The sequence below is a fragment of the Salmo salar genome, chromosome ssa15 (genome assembly GCF_905237065.1).
Source record: "Salmo salar chromosome ssa15, Ssal_v3.1, whole genome shotgun sequence".
Classification (NCBI taxonomy): Eukaryota; Metazoa; Chordata; class Actinopteri; order Salmoniformes; family Salmonidae; genus Salmo; species Salmo salar.
The window spans coordinates 31,159,001-31,182,025 of NC_059456.1; the positions used below are offsets into that span (position 1 = coordinate 31,159,001).

Genomic DNA, 23,025 nt, shown 5'->3' on the forward strand with positions numbered 1-23,025 from the left:
GTTTAGTCGGACAACCAGCTCTAGGCAGAATCTAGGTAGTTCCATATTTTTTTTCAATTTCCCAATGATGGAGACCACTGCTCTTGGAAACTTTCAACACTCTAGAAATTGTTTTATACCCTTCCCCAAATATGTCTAATCACAATTCCATTACGGAAATCTACAGACAGTTCCTTGGACTTCATGGTATACAGTAGTTTCAGCTCTGACATACACTTTTTACTGTAGGACCTTATATAGACAGGGGTTTCTTTCTAAATCATGTCCAAAATATTGAATTTGCCCCGGATGGACTCTAATCATTTTTGTAGTGACATCTCAAAGATGATCAAAGGAAATTGGATGCACCTGAGCTCAATTTGGAGTGACATAGCAAAGGTTTGGAATACTTATGTAAATAAGATAGTTCGGTATTTCATTTTCAAATCTTTTCTAAAACATGTTTTCACGTTGTCATTATGGGGTATTGTGTGAAGACAAGTGAGATTTGTTTTAAAATATTTCATCCATTTTGAATTTAGGATGTAACAACTAAATGTGGAATAAGTATGAATACATTCTGAAGGCACTATTTTCCCTAGGCCTATGATAATGTAACTGAAACCCGCCCATTATGTGTCACAGCAAGCCAATCTCGTGGCCTATAGCAGTCAAAACTCCGGCTCCAGCTCATAGATCGAGAAAAGCCGACTAAACTAGTTCTGAAGGACAAGGTTGACATAAGTTTACCTACCAGCATCTCGTGTTTTTTTTTTTTTATATATTGGACGGATCGGAATTTACCGTTACAACTTGAAAGTCCAGTCCGAGAGCGGGAAATGACACAGGAGCTTGCAAAGTAAGTACACGGTCCAGTTGTCTTTGGTGTAGGCTATATGTGCACTTGTAGGCATACACAGGTCCGCAATAACGCGCTGCAGCTTTTAGATGACAAAGGATACATTTTATATTTAATTATCACAGTTATTAGGGGATTGCTGAACTTCCTTGACTTTCCATGTCGCCTAGTTTTAAGAATGGTAGTTTTAGTTGGCAAACTGTCTAAGGAAACCTATTCAATTAATTAGTGTCACCTATATGATTGTGCATTGAATTTCTCAGGCAGACTATGTGTGCTACACACACAGACACGCTGGCACACAATTAAAATGTGCAATGTTTTTACAAAAGTAATGTCTTTTTGTATATAAACAAAACAATGGAAGTAATTTGTAATGACAGTCAGCGCGATGAAGACCGGTCTTGCTGGTAGAGCAGGATCAGAGATCTGGCTACTTAGATGGCTTGACGTTAGATGGCTGCATTCCCACGGGATGCCCGCGGGACATGCGGGTCCGGACAGAGATCTGCGGCGCGGTCGGCATTTTTCATGCTGCGGTTGGCATTAACGCTTATATTTCCTCCTGTTCACTCTATGGGACTTGTTCTATCTGTGTACATTGAAGAGGTTAGGACTATTATTGGGCATAATAACAGAGATGCAGAGTGTTCCTCCGTGTTATACCCTCTGGTATAGATAGAATGATCTGAAAGATCTATCAAACATTTTTTACTCACAACAACTACTATAACCCACATCCCTTACACGTATATTTCGTTCGGGTTTGAATAGACTGGGAGTCAATATTTGTTCACTTATCTCCTTAGCTACCAGTTTACATTATTACAATTAGCAGGGTTCGAACTTAATGTTGGATGCCCTACTGTGCAGAAAGAGGGGAGTTCTGAATCGGAACTTAATGTCGGACTGTCTCACTGTGCAGAAAGAGAGGTGTTCTGGTGTTCCAGAATGAGGCGTCATACAGCGGTGGTCGGCGGCAGGCGCTCACGGAGGATGACGAGGACTGGAGGGCCTTCCTAGGGAACCCCCTGACCGCTGCCTCAAAGGCCATGATGCACATCAACGGAGATGAGGACAGTGCCAATGCTCTCCTCTACAACTACTATAAGGTACCTCATATATACTTACTACTACATACAGTTGAAGTCAGAAGTTTACATACACTTAGGTTGGAGTCATTAAAACTCGTTTTTCAATCACACCACACATTTCTTGTTAACAAACTATAGTTTTGTCAAGTTGGTTAGGACATCTACTTTGTGCATAACACAAGTAATTTTTCTAACAATTGTTTATAGACAGATTATTTCCCTTATAATTCACTGTATCACAATTCCAGTGTGTCAGAAGTTTACATACACTAAGTTGACTGTGCCTTTAAACAGCTTGGAAAATTTCAGAAAATTATGTCATGGCTTTAGAAGCTTCTGATAGGCTAATTGACATAATTTGAGTCAATTGGAGGTGTACCTGTGGATGTATTTCAAGGCCTACCTTCAAAGTCAGTGCCTCTTTGCTTGACATCATGGGAAAATCAAAAGAAATCAGCCAAGATCTCAGAAAAAGAATTGTAGACCTCCACAAGTCTGGGTCATCCATAGGGAGCAATTTCCAAACGCCTGAAGGTACCACATTCATCTGTACAAACAATAGTACGCAAGTATAAACACCATGGGACCACGTAGCCGTCATACCACTCAGGAAGGAGACGTGTTCTGTCTCCTAGAGATGAACGTACTGCGAAAAGTGCAAATCAATCCCAGAACAACAGCAAAGGACCTTGTGAAGATGCTGGAGGAAACGGGTACAAACGTATCTATATCCACAGTAAAACGAGTCCTATATCGACATAACCTGAAAGGCCGCTCAGCAAGTAAGAAGCCACTGCTCATGGGGACAAAGATCGTACTTTTTGGAGAAATGTCCTCTGGTCTGATGAAACAAAAATAGAACTGTTTGGCCATAATGATCATTGTTATGTTTGGAGGAAATAGGGGGAGGCTTGCAAGCCGAAGAATACCATCCCAACCGTGTAGCACAGGGGTTGCAGCATCATGTTGTGGGGGTGCTTTGCTGCAGGAGGGACTGGTGCACTTCACAAAATAGCTGGCATTATGTGGAAGGAAAATTATGTGGATATATTGAAGCAACATCTCAAGACATCAGTCAGGAAGTTAAAGCTTGGTCGCAAATGGGTCTTCCAAATGGACAATGACCCCAAGCATACTTCCAAAGTTGTGGCAAAATGGCTTAAGGACAACAAAGTCAAGGTATTGGAGTGGCCATCACAAAGCCCTGACCTCAATCATATAGACAATTTGTTGGCAGAACTGAAAAAGTGTGTGCGAGCAAGGAGGCCTACAAACCTGACTCAGTTACACCAGCTCTGTCAGGAGGAATGGGCCAAAATTCACCCAACTTATTGTGGGAAGCTTGTGGCTGGCTACCCGAAACGTTTGACCCAGGTTAAACAATGTAAAGGCAATGCTACCAAATACTAATTGAGTGTATGTAAACTTCTGACCCACTGGGAATGTGATGAAATAAATAAAAGCTGAAATAAATCATTCTCTACTATTATCCTGACATTTCAAATTATTAAAATAAAGTGGTGATCCTAACTGACCTAAAACAGGGAATTTTTACTTTAAATGTCAGGAATTGTGAAAAACGAAGTTTAAATGTATTTGGCTAAGGTGTATGTAAACTTCCGACTTCAACTGTACATACTATACTACTACATAGCTACTATACTACTACTACTACATAGCTACTACTATACTACTACTACAACATACCTACTACTACTACATAGCTACTACTACTACATAGCTACTATACTACTACATAGCTACTACTATACTACGACTACATAGCTACTACTATACCTACTACTACTACATCATACCTACTACTACCACATAGCTACTACAACTACATACCTACTACTACTACATAACTACTATACTACTACATAGCTACTATACTACTACATAGCTACTATACTACTACTACTACTACATAGCTACTATACTATAAAGATATTTTAAGTACCGCCACAAATTTATATAGGTGTGACAATGTATTATACTACTTTTCTAGGTGCCACAAGACAAGCGAACGACTGGACAGCCCAAAACAGAAGTTATTGTGGGCGATGCTGATCCAAACAAAATGTAATGAATCTCCTTAGTTATTATGTTTTTATTCAGTTTTGACTTGGCATAGTTTACTTTTTATTTATGGTAAATTGAGAAAAAGTGTGTTGAAGTAAAGAAAGCTGTGTTCTGAGATGACCTTTACTCTGATCATCTCCTTCTCAGGAACTTTGTGGTGCCACTCCAAGATTCTCCCCTGGCCATGACAACTCTGAGGACCGTCCATCGCAACACCGCGGCCCAGGGCAGCAGCCAACCCAGCCGGGGGGACAAAACCCAGGCTCTCTACCCAGCCTCAAACTCCATAGTCTGCATCTCCACCACCTCCAGCCCTCCCCCTTACTCCCTCAGCCCAGAGGGGACCCAGGCCCTGCACTCTTTCCCCGTTTGCACCCCCCCTGGTCCCCACAGTTCCCAGTCGGATGGCATGGCCTTCAGTCGCCAGCTCAACCTCAGCCAGTACAGCCCCAGAGCCCAGAGCCTCACTCCTGACTCCACCTACGCAAAGTCCTACAAGGACAGCTCCAATGAGGTAGGTTCTCATACTTTTACTACAGAACCAGATAGAACGAGAGCATAATTTTACACTGAGCAGCACGAACCCCTCATGGAGCTGTGCTACTTACACCCAGGCTTCATTGAAAGTAAAAGTAGCAAAGCCTGTGAGACAGCCTATTCACTTAGCTACTGTAATTTCCGGACTATAAGCCGCAACTTTTTCCTCACGCTTTGAACCTCGCGGCTTAAACAATGACGCGGCTAATATATGGATTTTTCCCGCTTTCAATTTTTTTTCTCCAAAAAAACACATTCTGTGACGTGCTCAGTTTTTTGGCGGCATGAAGCTTTCATTAGACCAATGAAATTGCCGAACGGGTTAAGGTCAAACAACTTTTTTGTTTACTGTTTAGATTAAATCGAGCGCTCTCAAACTTCCCATCATTCTGATTACGGTAGTCATTTTGTCACCCTCATCATGGCAAAGACACGGAGAAATGCATATGATGCAGCTTTCAAGTTGAAGGCGATTGATCTGGCTGTTGGAAAAGGAAATAGAGCTGCTGCACGGGAGCTTGGTCTTAATGAGTCGATGATAAGATGTTGGAAACAGCAGCGTGAGGAATTGACTCAGTGCAAAAAGACAACTAAAGCTTACTGCTAATTTTAAAAAAAATGTTACAAGCCGTGTTTCGTTAAAGCCTATTTATTTTTGTTACAAGCCGTGTTTCGTTAAAGCCTGTGTGAAGTTAATTTGTTTCAATGTACCGGTAGGCACCTGCGGCTTATAGACATGTGCAGCTTATTTATGTTCAAAATAAAATAAAAAATTAAATTCAGTGGGTGCGGCTTATATTCAGGTGCGCTCAATAGTCCAGAAATTATGGTATATGGAGCCAATGAGGCATCATCCATATTTCCATTGATCTACGGGTTGTAGTGTAATATGCAGTGGTGTAAAAAATACTTTGAAGTACTACTTAAGTTGTTTTTTGGGGGTATCTGTACTTTACTTTACTATTTATATTTTTTACTACTTTTAATTTTACTTCACTACATTCCTAAAGAAAGGGGGGGGGGGAATAGTGCACTATAAAGGGAATAGGGTGCCATTTGGGACGTTACCTATTTTCATGGTACTGATGTTCCCCTGGATTGTGTTGTTGTGACCCACAGGTCTTCCCTCTCTCTGAGGAGGTTCAGCTACGTATGACCTCCATCCCTCCCGGTGGATACCCTTACTACAGCTCCACAGCAAGGTAACGTTCTCAGTCAAAATGGGATAGGGACAGTCACTCAGTGTGTTTTTTTTTTATTGTCAGGGTATATTGAACCAGCAGAAACTATCTCTAATCAAACCTTATCTTAAGTCTAACCTTAATACAAAGCTGCAATATGTCACTTTTTGGGTGACCCGACCAAATTCACATAGACATGTGAGTTATAGACCTGTCACTAATTGAAAGCAAGTCTAAGAAGTGGTAGATCTGTTCTATATGGGCTATTTCTATGCTTCCCCTTAAGTTTTTTGCATCTTTTATGTTTGGTTTTGTACACCAGCTTCAAACAGCTGAAAATACAATATTTTTGTTTTTTGAAAATACATTTCACAGCGGTTTAGATGGTACAATGATGGTCTACACCAGGGCTCTACAACCCTGTTACTGGAGAACTACCCTCCTGTTGGTTTTCGATCCAACCCCAGTTGTAACTAACCTGATTCAGTTTATCAACCAGCTAATTATTAGAATCAGTTGTGCTAGATTAGGGTTGGAGCGAAAACCTACAGGATGGTAGCACTCCAGGAACAGGGTTGAGAGCCCTGCTCTACACTATGCATTGCTTGTTTTGTCACAAACTGAAATTAGGCGAACTAACCAGAAAAGGCTAGTGCGATTTCTGCATATTGCACCTTTAAGTTTTCATTCTGCCAATCAAATATTCACTTTAAAAAATGCTTCCATAGTAACCAGCTGAGATATTAGGATATAGGGTAAAGCGGATACTTAGTCAGTTGCGCAACTGAATGCATTAAACCAAAATGTGTCTTCTGCATTTAACCCAGCCCTTCTGAATCAGGGGGGTCTGCCTTAATCTACGTCCACGTCAAGGGCAGAATGGCAGATATTTCCATCTTGCCGGCTTGTAGATTCGAACCAGCGACCTTTCGTTACTGGCCCAACGAATATTCTCTCCCCTCTCTCTCTCTCTCTCTCTCTCTCAGTCAACACTTTGAGTACATGCTGGAGGCTCCCCATTCCCTCTGGACCAAGAGCAGCAGTGGCCAGATGAGCTACCTGAACAAGGCCCAGTTCTACCCCATCACCTTGAGAGAACTAGGGGGCACCCCGCTCCCACCTCATCTCAGTGAAGAAGTCAGGGTATGAGCTTCTCTAATCTATCTCTTTTATTTGTTTTCTTATCTTCTAGTCTCTCTCTGTCCCTCTCTTTGTCCCCGTCTCTCTGTGTCCCCGTCTCTCTGTGTCCCCTATTCTATCTACTGTGTCTCTAGGTTTGCCAGATGTGTTTTGGGAAGGCCTTACTTGACTTAAGGCCATTGACGAATTTCCTCACTCGGTTCGGGTGAAGTTTGTCCAGGTTTCACCAGTTGAGGCTGCTCTCAGTCATCTCTGACTGACTACCAAGTGTTTCTGGGTCGACCCCTCTTTCTTGTCCTCTGGGTACAGTTTTTGGAATAGAGTATAAGTATTTCGCTGTAAATGTTGTGTTTTAGGTGTTGGTGGTGTGTGTTTGTGTTTTAGGTGTTGGTGGTGTGTGTTTGTGTTTTAGGTGTTGGTGGTGTGTGTTTGTGTTTTAGGTGTTGGTGGTGTGTGTTTGTGTTTTAGGTGTTGGTGGTGTGTGTTTGTGTTTGTGTTTTAGGTGTTGGTGGTGTGTGTTTGTGTTTTAGGTGTTGGTGGTGTGTGTTTGTGTTTTAGGTGTTGGTGGTGTGTGTTTGTGTTTTAGGTGTTGGTGGTGTGTGTTTGTGTTTTAGGTGTTGGTGGTGTGTGTTTGTGTTTTAGGTGTTGGTGGTGTGTGTTTGTGTTTTAGGTGTTGGTGGTGTGTGTTTGTGTTTTAGGTGTTGGTGGTGTGTGTTTGTGTTTTAGGTGTTGGTGGTGTGTGTTTGTGTTTTAGGTGTTGGTGGTGTGTGTTTGTAATGTAGAACTGACTGTATATTTCAGAGTGTGGTGATGCTTGTGTTTGGAGAGGAGAAGCTCACAGAGGATCAGCTCAAATACTGGAAGTACTGGCACAGCAGACAGCACACAGCCAAGCAGCGGTGCATTGATATTGGTGAGGGGTCCACACACACACACACACACACACACACACACACACACACACACACACACACACACACACACACACACACACACACACACACACACACACACACACACACATGTCCTCAAAATCAGTATGTAAACATTCATTGTTAGTGTGTAAACAGTACTGTTGTCTTCCCTGTTTGTTCATCCCAGCTGACTATAAAGAGCGATTCAATACGATCGCCAATATTGAGGAGATCGCCTACAATGCCATCTCTTTCACATGGGACACGAAGGACGAGCCACGGGTAAGAAATGCCAATATCATGTCATTATAGTGGCAGCAGAAATCTTTGAGTGAAGATTTTGGGCTCTGGGGGTGAAGTTTCCCCTAGGTACAGATCTAGGATCAGCTTCCTCTCCCCTCCCCCAATCTTAACCTTAACCAATAGTGGGGGAAATTCTGAACTGACCCAAGATCAGCGTCTATGGGCAACTTTACCGTACCAGATTTGAGATAGATTTCTGACAATGTTTTGTAAAACAAAACAAATGTAGTTACAAACAGTCACCAGCTGGGGGAAACATACACAACTAAATCAATCATACACAATACTTTGTCTGAAACTACCCAGGACCACACTTTGTCCTGGCAAAAATCGGTGATGTCAGGGATCTTCAGGTCGGAGCTCTAACATGATGTCCGAGTTTCCAACTCGTAATTCTGATTTGGATTCTGATTTAGATGACCTCCGAGTTCATTCGACATTTTCTGTTTATTATGACTCTATTTGTTGTGTATTGTTATGGCATTATTGGTGCTTTTATGCAATGCTTTTCATGTGTTGCATATGAGCCTCATGCCATAGAACATTTTCTGTCTAACGTAAATTGGATGGACAATAACGTTTTTTGAATTTAAATCCTCATGTGCCTTTATCGCTGCCCCCTCAGGTGTTTGTGTCTGTGAACTGTCTAAGTACAGACTTCTCCCCTCAGAAGGGAGTGAGGGGCCTTCCTCTCAACCTTCAGATTGACACCTACAGCTTTGGGAGCCATGGTCACAAGCTAGTACACAGAGCCTACTGCATGATTAAGGTGTTCTGTGACAAAGGTGCCGAGAGGAAGATCCGAGATGAGGAAAGGAAGAAGCCTTGCAGGAAGGGAAAGAGACAGGAGACAACCGCAGCCTGTGAGTACATCACCTGAAACAACCAATCGATTAATCAATCAGTTCATCAATCACCCCCCCCCAAAAAAAAATATCAGCGTGCCAGTGTGCTTCACAAAAGCCTCTCCACAACTAACCCCGAAAAATGAAGCCAGGGCAACAGTATCAAGGCAAAACACCATATGTAGAAAAAAATAAACTTGAGAGGAACTACATTTTGTCAGCTGGTGGTTGTCAAGCAAATAACTGTCGTCTCACGGTAATTGACCGTTAATTAACATAAACACATTTAGCATCTCCTGGCTTCCACGCATAGCCTACAAGCCACTGATGCAGACCTTTGGAACGTCTACATTAGAAAAAGTCTAATGGTCCCATGTGGCTCAGTTGGTAGAGCATGGTGTTTGCAATGCCAGGGTTGTGGGTTCAATTCCCACGGGGGACCAGTACAGAGAAAAAATGTATGAAATGTATACATTCACTACTGTAAGTTGCTCTGGATAAGAGTGTCTGCTAAATGACTAAAATGTAATAAATCCATGTAATAAAGCTGACACCTTCACAATATATCCAGTATTTATTTTAGACAGATCTAAAGAAGCATGATATGAAGAAAATATGCAGTCTATTTCAGAAGAACAGAATAGCATACTCTGAGTTGTACTTATGTTAGGTCATGATCTGGCTGTGCCATATGGCTGTGGGCTACACTAGTTCATTTAGCAGACAAGATTTGCTTATAATTCCGTGGTATTATTTTATAGTATGAAGAATACAATTGAACAAAGCTGAATAAAATAGAAAGGATATTTTCTCCAAACTATTTGAGGGAGTGCGCACATGCGGCTATTCTGTGTTGAGCGTTAACAAATAAATAGGTACTCCTATATGCTTCATTTAGAGTTATTAATATAACTTTAGTTGTTCTACAAACGTTGAGCTATATGTTTTGATTTTTAGTACATTGTAACCCTGCATGATGCGACTCTAATGATGATTTGAGTCCTGCTACAGTCACTCATTCAATGTTTGACAAGCACTTGATAATGCCTCTACAGCCACAGCCACAAAGTCAGATTCCACAGCCACAAAGTCAAAATTGGATACAGAAATTAGCTTAATTTAAGGTTAGGCATAAGGTTGGCAGTGTGGTTAGGGTTAGATTTAAAATTGAATTTTAAGAAGATACATTTGAGAAATGGGCGGGGTCTATGACTTGGCTATAGAAGCTAGTGACGACCCTCTACCTCCCCCTGCTGTCCTGCCACAGATGTGGAAGACCCTCTGCAGCTGAAGCATGTGGCCATAACATCGTTCAAAGCCATGAGTGACATGGACTCCCAGCCAGTTCTCTTCATCCCAGAGGTCCACTTCCCCAGCACCCAGCACCACCATGTAAGTCCAGCGATACCTATGTTTAGGGTTGCAGAACTCTAGTAACTTTCCCAAAGTTCCCAGGTTTTTTAGAAATACCAGTTGGACGGTTCCTGGAATCAAGAGGGAATGAGCAGGGAGGGAATCCTCCGACTGAGATTTCTGGAAAAACTTGGGAACTTTAGGAAAGAAACTGGATTGCAACCATGTTTCACTGCAGCATATCACCAAACTGACAGTCTCTAGGTACCATTTGTTTTTGGCCATTGCTAGGACCGAACTACATTTTCCAGGATATAACAAATAGACACCTGGTTGCATCAGTGGAGGCTTCTCAGAGGAGGAAGGGGAGGACCATCCTCCTCAGTGAATTTCATAAAAATAGTAAATCATTAAAAAAGTTATCCTAGCTAAAACTATACTAAATATATTCACGTCACCAAATAATTGATTAAAACACACTGTTTTCCAATGAAGGTCTACAGTAGCCTCAACAGCACTCTGTGGGGTAGCACCATGGTGTAGCCAAAGGGCAGCTAGCTTCCGTCCTCCTCTGGGTACATTGACTTCAATACAAAACCTAGGAGACTCATGGTTCTCACCCCCTTCCATAGACTTACACAGTAATTATGACAACTTCCGGAGGATGTCCTCCAACCTATCAGCTCTTGCAGCATGAACTGACATGTTGTCCACCCATTCAAAGGATCAGAGAATTAATCTAGTACTGAAATCATAACCTACAGCTAGCTAGCAGTGCATAACATGTGGTGAGTAGTTGACTCAAAGAGAGAAAAAAAATTGTTGAATAGTTTTGAACAATTCATTTCTTCCTAAATTAAGGAGAAGCAAGAGAAATAGAGAGAGATGCAGCTAGCTAGTTTAGCCTACTCAAACAATAGGCTCAAACAAAGTGATGCTATGTTAGCTAGCTGGCTATGTCTATCCAACACATCACTGGAACTCTTCCAAGTCAAGGTAAGCTTTTGGTTTTACTAATTTATTGTCATCGGGTCCGGCGGTGTAACTGCTTACTGACTGTACAATGTAACGTTACTGCATGATTGTAGCGGGTTTACTAACGTGTTAGTTCTATTAGCTATGCTGACTATGACGTTAATTTAGCTAATATGGTGACAACGATGTAGGCTGTGTGTAGCGGTTTGGCTTGGAAATGTTTTTTTCACCTGGTCACATACAGCTGATGTGTTGTGCATTGAAGTCCACAAGCGAAGGGAAGAGGTGAAAGGAGGAGAGCACATAGATGTGAGAAGGAATACAACGTGGCTGCTATGAAACTGAACTGTGTTTAAATGTTATCAGGGGTGTATTCATTCTGCCAGATTCTGTTGAAAAACGTTTTCTTTAAATAGAAGCAAACGGAACAAAACAGGGATAAACATACCTGAATTTGTCCAATTGAAACTCTCGTTTGCAACTGTTGGACTAATGATTACACCCTATATCAGCTAGATGCAGGCAAGAGTGTGCAAGGTGGTATTGAATGTCACTGTCTGTCCATGTGTCACTGTCTGTCACATCAAATTTGTCTCTCGACCTGTGTGCACCTACGTTGTAAACTTTCATTCATAGGCTAGGTTGTAGCAACCTCATGATGGGTATAAGGAAAATTTGAGTATCATGTAGTAGCCTAAACCTATCGCTGTTACATTTAACTGGGTGAATGGAATATGAATGACAATCATCCAATATGCTGTAATAGATATAAGGCCATGCTCATGAAAACAAAATCGTCGTCCCTCATCTGAAATGGCACTGACCGCCACTGGGTTGCATGCATGGGAACCCATCATAATACTGCTGATTCATTTTCATACAGTGCTTAGTTGAAATGTTATCATATTTTTTCGCGCTGTTATTCCGTTTTTTTTTCTTGAACTCTGCATTGTTGGAAATGGACCCATAAGTAAGCATTTCCCTATTAATCTGTTAGTTGTTTACGAAGCATTTGACAAATAACATTTTATTTTATTTTAAACGCGTGTGAGGTACATTTTAAATACATAAGAGAAAATGTCAGATTTTTAAAAATGTTTCAGACAAACGTTGAGACATGAACACAAAGAAACATCACCACTAAGTGAGGTGCTATAGGGATGCTAGTGCTACACAGACTGCAGAGTTTCAGTGTACTGTAGTTTGCTTGGGACAATAGCAACTGAATAAATAGCCCACTCAACTGATTTCATTTTTCTCTTCATCCTTTATCAGGCAAGCCTATCAAATGACGGTGAGGATAGGTGAGTAAAATTGTTATATTATATACTTTCTGTAATATTTAGTGAAATATGCTATAAGTGCCTAAAAATGTAAACAATTTGATACCCATAATAAGTGATTCATTCACTCAATGTGCATTTTTCATAGTCTTCTATACTCATTATAGTAAAAAGTAATCTTCTTAATGACTAAAATGTAAATAGTCATATGTGTTGTGTTTGTCTGGTTGCAGCTTGGGGCAGAAGAGACTACTCCACTATGATGAGGACTTTGAGTTGGCTCCTCACAAGAAAGCAAGGCGGGACGGACCAGAGAAAGGTACATTATATTGAGATACGTTTGCCGACAGTGTGTATTCAAGGGAAATAAATACAGTTTAGAGACAGTAAAGAGAAGGCATAATACAGAGATAAAGAGAATTATAGAGCAAGAGAGAGAGAAATGCTCTCTGGCTGGCTGCACTGTAGTTGTGGTTGTTGCTCTGGCTGCTGTTGCTCAGGCTGCTCCCACGCAGTTCAGCTGACTGAATGCATGTAAACACAGGCCACGTGGCTTCCAAAGCCCTGCCCTCCCCTCCCCTTAGATGCAGAAAGCACAACACACACGGTTTCTTTTCCAAGTGGAATATGATCATGACATGTAGTCCAAACGGGATTGGTTTTCCCACTCACGTGTTTGTGGTGGCTGTTCTCAGAATGATTAGGGGTTGTTTGCCGTTTAGCGTGGTCTGTCTCAGACTAGTCTATTTCTGACCAGGCTCACTACCAATTCCCAAGACGCCAGCGTGAAAAGAGTAAAGAGCAACTACAGTCAGTCACTGGCCCAGCCTTTTCTCAGTTTATGAGGTTGTAAAGTGGTGGAATTGCCCTTTAACGGGTCCAGGGGTGTGTCCGAAATGGCCTCCTGTCCTGAATTCTGGTCAAAAGTAGTGCACTGTATAGGGAATAGAGCACTATTTCAGACACAGTCCATCTTAACTGAGTTTTACTATGTTTATGATATCGGATGAGGGTGGCAGTTGTTTCAGCGTGAATACACACTAAAACCATGGAAACGTCACCTAGCAGGATATTAGGGCAATACTGTAGTACATCATAACTCAGTGACTTGACTGAGAGAGAAACTCACACAGTAGGTCAATGTGTGAAACGGTCTCACACCCCATGTCTAAAAAAACACCTTTGTGTGGATTCCTCCCTCTTTTGGTTTCTCAGGTACCACCGTCTATGGCACCTCTCCCTCACACTGTGGGGATGGGTGTGGTAGTGTATGACTGGGTTGGTGTGGTAGTGTATGACTGGGTTGGTGTGGTAGTATTTGACTGGGTTGGTGTGGTAGTGTATGACTGGGTTGGTGTGGTAGTATGACTGGGTTGGTGTGGTAGTATGACTGGGTTGGTGTGGTAGTATGACTGGGTTGGTGTGGTAGTATTTGACTGGGTTGGTGTGGTAGTATTTGACTGGGTTGGTGTGGTAGTATTTGACTGGGTTGGTGTGGTAGTATGACTGGGTTGGTGTGGTAGTGTATGACTGGGTTGGTGTGGTAGTATGACTGGGTTGGTGTGGTAGTATTTGACTGGGTTGGTGTGGTAGTATTTGACTGGGTTGGTGTGGTAGTATTTGACTGGGTTGGTGTGGTAGTGTATGACTGGGTTGGTGTGGTAGTATTTGACTGGGTTGGTGTGGTAGTATTTGACTGGGTTGTTGTGGTAGTATTTGACTGGGTTGGTGTGGTAGTATCTGACTGGGTTGGTGTGGTAGTATCTGACTGGGTTGGTGTGGTAGTATCTGACTGGGTTGATGTGGTAGTATTTGACTGGGTTGGTGTGGTAGTATTTGACTGGGTTGGTGTGGTAGTATTTGACTGGGTTGATGTGGTAGTATCTGACTGGGTTGATGTGGTAGTATCTGACTGGGTTGGTGTGGTAGTATCTGACTGGGTTGGTGTGGTAGTATTTGACTGGGTTGGTGTGGTAGTATTTGACTGGGTTGGTGTGGTAGTATTTGACTGGGTTGGTGTGGTATTATCTGACTAAAGGCTTCTGCATGCTTTGGTAGGCACCTAGTCGAACTCGGCTAGGCGAACCGAACGATTGTCCTCACATATACCCTTAAAAGACCTTCGCTTAAACAATTATGAGACGCCGTATTCAGTATACACTTCCTCAAAATAGTCTGAATTAATCTAAGATAAATCAAGAAATCTGTCGTACATTTTTACGTTTTTGCCGAGGAGATCTTAGTCGCCCAATTTTACATTAACTACAATGAACAAAAATATAAAATGCAACATGCAATAATTTCTAAGATTTTACTGATTTACAGTTCATATAAGTACATCAGTCATTAGGCCCTAATATAGGGGTTTCACACGACTGGGAATACAGATACCTCAACAACAAAAAAGTAGGGGTGTGGATCAGAAAACCAGCCAGTATCTGGTGTGACCACCATTTGCCTCATGCAGCGCGACATCTCCTTTGCATATAGTTGATCAGGCTGTTTATTTGAGCCTGTGGAATGTTGTCCCAGTCCTCTTCAATGACTGTGCGAAGTTTCAGGATATTGGCGGGAGCTGGAACACGCTGTCATACACGTGATCCAGATCATCCCAAACATGCTCAATGGGTGACATGTCTGGTGAGTATGCAGGCCATGGAAAAACTGGGACATTTTCAGCTTCCAGGAATTGCTTACAGATCCTTGTGATATGGGGTTATGGATTATCATGCTGAAACATGAGGTGATGGCGGCGGATGAATGGCACGACAATGGGCCTCAGGATCTCAGTATCTTTGTGCATTCAAATTGCCATCGAAAAAATTCAATTGTGTTTGTTGTCTGTAGTTTATGCCTGCCCATACCATAACCCCACTGCCATCATGGGGCACTCTGTTCACAACGTTGACATCAGCAAACCGCTCGCCCACACGACGCCCACAGGTCTTCCATCCACACTTCTCCAGCGTGCCAGTGGCCATCAAAGGTGAACATTTGCCCACTGAAGTCAGTTACAACACCCAACTGCAGTCAGGTCAAGACCCTGATGAGGACGACAAGTATGCAGATGAGCTTCCCTGAGACGGTTTCTGACAGTTTGTGCAGAAATTCTTTGGTTGTGCAAACCCACAGTTTCATCATCTGTCCGGGTGGCTGGTATCAGACAATCCCGCAGGTGAAGAAGCCAGATGTGGAGGTCCTGGGCTGGTGTGGTTACACATTGTCTGCGGTTGTGAGGCCGGATGGACGTACTGCCAAATTCTCTAAAACGACATTGGTAGAGCTTATGGTAGAGAAATTATCATTCAATTATCTGGCAACAGCTCTGGTGGACATTACTAAACTCAGCATGCCATTTGCACGCTCCCTTAACTTGAGACATTTGTGGCATTGTGTTGTGTGACACAACTGCACATTTTAGAGTGGCCTTTTATTGTCCCCAGCAAAGGGTGCAGCTACAGTTGAAATCGGAAGTTTACATACACCTTAACCAAATACATTTAAACTCAGTTTCTCACAATTCCCTACATTTAATCCAAGTAAAAAATCCCTGTTTTAGGTCAGTTAGGATCACCACTTTATTTTAAGAATGTGAAATGTCAGAATAATAGTAGAGAGAATGATTTATTTCAGCTTTTATTTCTTTCATCACATTCCCAGTGGGTCAGAAGTTTACATACACTCAACTAGTATTTGGTAGCATTGCCTTTAAATTGTTTAACTTGGGTCAAACGTTTCGGGTAGCCTTCCACAAGCTTCCTACAATAAGTTGGGTGAATTTTAGCCCATTCCTCCTGACAGAGCTGGTGTAACTGAGTTAGGTTTGTAGGCCTCCTTGCTCGCACACGCTTACTCAGTTCTGCCCACAAATATTCTATAGGATTGAGGTCAGGGCTTTGTGTTGGCCACTCCAATACCTTGACTTTGTTGTCCTTAAGCCATTTTGCCACAACTTTGGAAGTATGCTTGGGGTCATTGTCCATTTGGAAGACCCATTTGCGACCAAGCTTTAACTTCCTGACTGATGTCTTGAGATGTTGCTTCAATATATCCACATAATTTTCCTACCTCATGATGCTTTGTGAAGTGCACCAGTCCCTTCTGCAGCAAAGCAACCCCACAACATGATGCTGCCACCCCCGTGCGTCACGGTTGGGATGGTGTTCTTCGGCTTGCAAGCGTCCCCCTTTTTCCTCCAAACATAACGATGGTCATTATGGCCAAACAGTTCTATTTTTGTATCATCGGACAAGAGGACATTTCTCCAAAAAGTATGATCTTTGACCCCATGTGCAGTTGCAAAATGTAGTCTGGCTTTTTTATGGCGGTTTTGGAGCAGTGGCTTCTTCCTTGCTGAGCGGCCTTTCAGGTTTTGTCGATATAGGACTCGTTTTACTGTGGATATAGATACTTTTGTACCGATTTCCTCCAGCATCTTCACAAGGTCCTTTTCTGTTGTTCTGGGATTGATTTGCACTTTTCGCACCAAAGTACGTTCATCTCTAGGAGACAGAACACGTCTTCTTCCTGAGCGGTATGACGGCTGCGTGGTCCCATGGTGTTTATACTTGCGTACTATTGTTTGTACAGATGAACGTGGTACCTTCAGGCATTTGGAAATTGCTCCCAAGGATGAACCAGACTTGTGGAAGTCTTGGCTGATTTCTTTTGATTTTCCCATGATGTCAAGCAAAGAGGCACTGAGTTTGAAGGTAGGCCTTGGAATACATCCACAGGTACACTTCCAATTGACTCAAATGATGTCACAGCCTAACAGAAGCTTCTAAAGCCATGACATCATTTTCTGGAATTTTCCAAGCTGTTTAATGGCACAGTCAACTTAGTGTATGTAAACTTCTGACCCACTGGAATTGTGATACAGTGAATTATAAGTGAAATAATCTGTCTGTAAACAATTGTTGGAAAAATGACTTGTGTCATGCACAAAGTAAATGTCCTAACCGACTTGCCAAAACTATAGTTTGTTAACAAGAAATTTGTGGAATGGTTGAATAACTAGTTTTAATAACTCCAACCTAAGTGTATGTAAACTTCCGACTTCAACTGTATGTAATGATCATGCCGTTTAATCAGCTTCTTGATATTCTTGTGGACATCTTAACTCTCCCCTAAACTGTGGGGGTTGGTCACGGTATCTCTGTGCATTCAAATTTCCATTGATAAAATGCAATCGTGTTGTCTGTTCGTAGTTTATGTCTGCCCATACCATAACCCCGCCGCCACCATGGGGCACTCTGTTCACAAGGTTGACATCAGCAAACTGCTCGTGAACACGACGCCATACACGTGGTCTTTGGTTATGAGGCCGGTTTGACGTACCGCCAAATTCTCTAAAACAAGGTTGGAGGCGGCTTATGGTAGAGAAATTAACATTTAATTCTCTGGCAATAGCTCTGGTGGACATTCCGTCAGTCAGTATGCCAGTTGCACGCTCTCTCAAAACTTGAGACATCTGTGGCATTGTGTTGTGTGACACAACTGCACATTTTAGAGTGACCTTTTATTGTCCCCAGCACAAGGTGCACCTACGTAATGATCATGCCGTTTAATGAGCTTCTTGATATGCATGCGGACATCTTAACTCTCCCCTAAACTGTGGGGGTTGGTGTGGTATCTGACTACCTCTCCTCTACACTGTGGGGGTTGGTGTGGTATCTGACTACCTCTCCTCTAAACTGTGGGGGTTGGTGTGGTATCTGACTACCTCTACTCTACACGGTGGGGGTTGGTGTGGTATCTGACTACCTCTACACTGTGGTGGTTGGTGTGGTATCTGACTACCTCTCCTCTACACTGTGGGGGTTGGTGTGGTATCTGACTACCTCTCCTCTACACTGTGGGGGTTGGTGTGGTATCTGACTACCTCTCCTCTACACTGTGGGGGTTTGTGTTGTATCTGACTACCTCTCCTCTAAACTGTGGGGGTTGGTGTGGTATCTGACTCCCTCTCCTCTACACTGTGGGGGTTGGTGTGGTATCTGACTACCTCTCCTCTACACGGTGGGGGTTGGTGTGGTATCTGACTACCTCTCCTCTACACTGTGGGGGTTGGTGTGGTATCTGACTACCTCTCCTCTACACTGTGGGGGTTGGTGTGGTATCTGACTACCTCTCCTCTAAACTGTGGGGGTTGGTGTGGTATCTGACTACCTCTCCTCTACACGGTGGGGGTTGGTGTGGTATCTGACTACCTCTCCTCTACACGGTGGGGGTTGGTGTGGTATCTGACTACCTCTCCTCTACACTGTGGGGGTTGGTGTGGTATCTGACTACCTCTCCTCTACACTGTGGGGGTTGGTGTGGTATCTGACTACCTCTCCTCTAAACTGTGGGGGTTGGTGTGGTATATGACTACCTCTCCTCTAAACTGTGGGGGTTGGTGTGGTATCTGACTACCTCTCCTCTAAACTGTGGGGGTTGGTGTGGTATATGACTACCTCTCCTCTACACTGTGGGGGGTTGGTGTGGTATCTGACTACCTCTCCTCTAAACTGTGGGGGTTGGTGTGGTATCTGACTACCTCTCCTCTACACTGTGGGGGTTGGTGTGGTATCTGACTACCTCTCCTCTAAACTGTGGGAGTTGGTGTGGTATCTGACTACCTCTCCTCTAAACTGTGGGGGTTGGTGTGGTATCTGACTACCTCTCCTCTACACTGTGGGGGTTGGTGTGGTATCTGACTACCTCTCCTCTAAACTGTGGGGGTTGGTGTGGTATCTGACTACCTCTCCTCTACACGGTGGGGGTTGGTGTGGTATCTGACTACCTCTCCTCTACACTGTGGGGGTTGGTGTGGTATCTGACTACCTCTCCTCTACACTGTGGGGGTTGGTGTGGTATCTGACTACCTCTCCTCTAAACTGTGGGGGTTGATGTGGTATATGACTACCTCTCCTCTAAACTGTGGGGGTTGGTGTGGTATCTGACTACCTCTCCTCTACACTGTGGGGGTTGGTGTGGTATCTGACTTCCTCTCCTCTACACTGTGGGGGTTGGTGTGGTATCTGACTACCTCTCCTCTACACTGTGGGGGTTGGTGTGGTATCTGACTACCTCTCCTCTAAACTGTGGGGGTTTGTGTGGTATCTGACTACCTCTCCTCTAAACTGTGGGGGTTGGTGTGGTATCTGACTACCTCTACACTGTGGTGGTTGGTGTGGTATCTGACTACCTCTCCTCTACACTGTGGGGGTTGGTGTGGTATCTGACTACCTCTCCTCTACACTGTGGGGGTTGGTGTGGTATCTGACTACCTCTCCTCTACACTGTGGGGGTTTGTGTTGTATCTGACTACCTCTCCTCTAAACTGTGGGGGTTGGTGTGGTATCTGACTCCCTCTCCTCTACACGGTGGGGGTTGGTGTGGTATCTGACTACCTCTCCTCTACACGGTGGGGTTGGTGTGGTATCTGACTACCTCTCCTCTACACTGTGGGGGGTTGGTGTGGTATCTGACTACCTCTCCTCTACACTGTGGGGGTTGGTGTGGTATCTGACTACCTCTCCTCTAAACTGTGGGGGTTGGTGTGGTATCTGACTACCTCTCCTCTACACTGTGGGGGTTGGTGTGGTATCTGACTACCTCTCCTCTAAACTGTGGGGGGTTGGTGTGGTATCTGACTACCTCTCCTCTAAACTGTGGGGGTGGGTGTGGTATCTGACTACCTCTCCTCTACACTGTGGGGGGTTGGTGTGGTATCTGACTACCTCTCCTCTAAACTGTGGGGGTTGGTGTGGTATCTGACTACCTCTCCTCTACACGGTGGGGGTTGGTGTGGTATCTGACTACCTCTCCTCTACACTGTGGGGGTTGGTGTGGTATCTGACTACCTCTCCTCTACACTGTGGGGGTTGGTGTGGTATCTGACTACCTCTCCTCTAAACTGTGGGGGTTGGTGTGGTATATGACTACCTCTCCTCTAAACTGTGGGGGTTGGTGTGGTATATGACTACCTCTCCTCTAAACTGTGGGGGTTGGTGTGGTATCTGACTACCTCTCCTCTACACTGTGGGGGTTGGTGTGGTATCTGACTACATTTCCTCTAAACTGTGGGGGTTGGTGTGGTATCTGACTACCTCTTCTCTACACTGTGGGGGTTGGTGTGGTATCTGACTACCTCTCCTCTACACGGTGGGGGTTGGTGTGGTATCTGACTACCTCTCCTCTACACGGTGGGGGTTGGTGTGGTATCTGACTACCTCTCCTCTACACTGTGGGGGTTGGTGTGGTATCTGACTACCTCTCCTCTACACTGTGGGGGTTGGTGTGGTATCTGACTACCTCTTCTCTACACTGTGGGGGTTGGTGTGGTATCTGACTACCTCTCCTCTACACGGTGGGGGTTGGTGTGGTATCTGACTACCTCTCCTCTACACGGTGGGGGTTGGTGTGGTATCTGACTACCTCTCCTCTACACTGTGGGGATTGGTGTGGTATCTGACTACCTCTCCTCTACACTGTGGGGGTTGGTGTGGTATATTTTGGTGCGGTATCTGATAGTTTGTTTCCTCGCACTACATTCCTCTAGTGCTGCTTTATGTCCGTAAGGAGACAGAGGAGGTGTTTGATGCTCTGATGCTGAAGACGCCCACTCTGGCAGGACTACTGGAGGCTGTGAGTACATTTGTTGTGTTCTATTTTGCTCAAAATGTATTTTTTGATGCTTAAGTCGGGATAACATTTTCAACAGGCAAAGTTCAATAATAGCTAAGCAGATATAGCTGTGTGTGTAAAATGCACCCTCGGCCCTGGTCAAAAGTAGTGCACTATAAGGGGAATTGGGTGTAATTTGGGACACAGACCCAGTGTCACAGGAAGAGGGATTTGTTTCCTGTTTGTGTCCGTCAGGAAGTAGTCCCTCGTCAGAGAATGCACACAGACATCCACAGTGACATTCAATGGAATGTATTGTATTGTCTAAGGCCTGTTTGCAACCAGTTCACATAGGGGGTTTCCCATTTTTTTCCATCACATCACTAGGTAACCGATAAATACGAGCTGCCGCTTGAAAAAATGGGGAAAGTCTACAAGAGGTGCAAAAAAGGGTAAGACTGGTATCACTGCTTATGATCTAGGTCACTGGGATTCAAGTGTTCATCTCAAATTGCACCCTATTTCCTATGTAGTGCAAAAAAGCCCTATGGGCCCTGGTCAAAAGTAATGCACTATGGAAAAGGGTGCCATTTGGGACGCATTCCAAAGTAAATAATCTGTAACTTGTTTATAGAGTAAACAACACTCTGAAGATAAGTAAATCAACTCTCCTGTCCTGTAGGATCTTAGTCCATATGGACGACAACATCATCAAGCATTATTCCAACGAGGATGCCTTCCAGATCAACATGGAAGAGGTGGGGGGGGAAATGCTGCTGACACTGACTGAGATCTGAGCGCGGACAAGGGAGGTATTCATCAGGGCACAAAACCTTTTGCAACGGAAAATGAAAATGAGCATTTCTTATTTGGTCCTTTTTCTACCTAGTGAATATGAACACAACCCTGGCCAGGGGGAGTGGAGTCTGTTGTCATGGGCCTCCGGGGGGAGACCCTTGGAGGTGGAACACATGTTGACCCCGGCAGCTGAGGAGGGACACAACCGTTGGATTAGTCACCTGTTTACACAACTGTATCAGACGTCTACAAGGAAAACAAGATATTTTCATGAGTTCTGCCTTTCTGCTGCGCCAGTGTCTATGAGGCCATTTCTGGTGTGGTTGGTTGCACAAAATGGCTACCATGCTCGCTGGCAAGAAAAATACATTTAAGTATTTTCACATAAAATGTGACTGATTGATTGCTTCACAAGCAGATGATGGGAGTCACACTGTACGACTGGGGCTTTTTGGCAGTCACTGTAGCTATGATACAAGATGAAACTATGATGAGGACCATTTGGAAACAATATTGTGTAACGACCAATGATATTTTCCTACTTTTTAGATGTTTTTTTCATGTGTAGTTTTTGATCAACTACTTTTTGCTATATATACAGACAAGACAGCAGCGATGACTTCAGAATGCCAGTTAACGTATGAAAGTATTATGTATTATTTTGAAGTACAGTACCAGTCAAAGGTTTGGACACACCTACTCATTCTAGGGTTTTTCTTTATTTATACTATTTTCTACATTGTGAAATAATAGTGAAGACATCAAAACTATGAAATAACACATGGAATCATGTAGTAACCAATAAAGTGTTAAACAAATTAAAATATATTTTAGATTCTTCAAAGTAGCCACCCTTTGCCTTGATGACAGCTTTGCTCACTCTTGGCATTCTCTCAACCAGCTTCATGAGGTAGTCACCTGGAATGCATTTCATTTAACAGGTGTGCCTTGTTAAAAGTTCATTTGTGGAATTTCTTTCCTTCTTAATGCGTTTGAGCCAATCAGTTGTGTTGTGGCAAGGTAGGGCTGGTATACAGAAGATAGCCCTATTTGGTAAAAGACCAAC

At 43.5% G+C, this 23,025-nt stretch overlaps 1 protein-coding gene across 3 annotated transcripts; it reads left to right on the plus strand.

Annotated features, from left to right (window-relative positions):
• Positions 1 to 632: 632 nt before the first annotated feature.
• LOC106571251 (grainyhead-like protein 1 homolog) lies at positions 633 to 22,728 on the plus strand. 3 transcript variants are annotated; one of them, XM_014144065.2, is made up of 15 exons: positions 633 to 838; positions 1,764 to 1,950; positions 3,944 to 4,017; positions 4,165 to 4,531; positions 5,674 to 5,756; positions 6,722 to 6,878; positions 7,677 to 7,788; positions 7,977 to 8,071; positions 8,718 to 8,955; positions 10,205 to 10,329; positions 12,541 to 12,569; positions 12,782 to 12,867; positions 21,097 to 21,182; positions 21,549 to 21,613; positions 21,844 to 22,727. In XM_014144065.2, exons 1-15 carry the CDS (start codon positions 819 to 821, stop codon positions 21,956 to 21,958), a joined length of 1,839 nt encoding a protein of 612 aa, XP_013999540.2. In that variant the 5' UTR covers positions 633 to 818; the 3' UTR covers positions 21,959 to 22,727. The 3 variants fall into 3 exon arrangements, with proteins under 3 accessions (XP_013999540.2, XP_013999538.2, XP_013999541.2); XM_014144063.2 differs by lacking the exon at positions 633 to 838 and adding an exon at positions 940 to 1,377 and having other exon boundaries at positions 21,844 to 22,728; XM_014144066.2 differs by lacking the exon at positions 633 to 838 and adding an exon at positions 1,311 to 1,447.
• Positions 22,729 to 23,025: the final 297 nt, after the last annotated feature.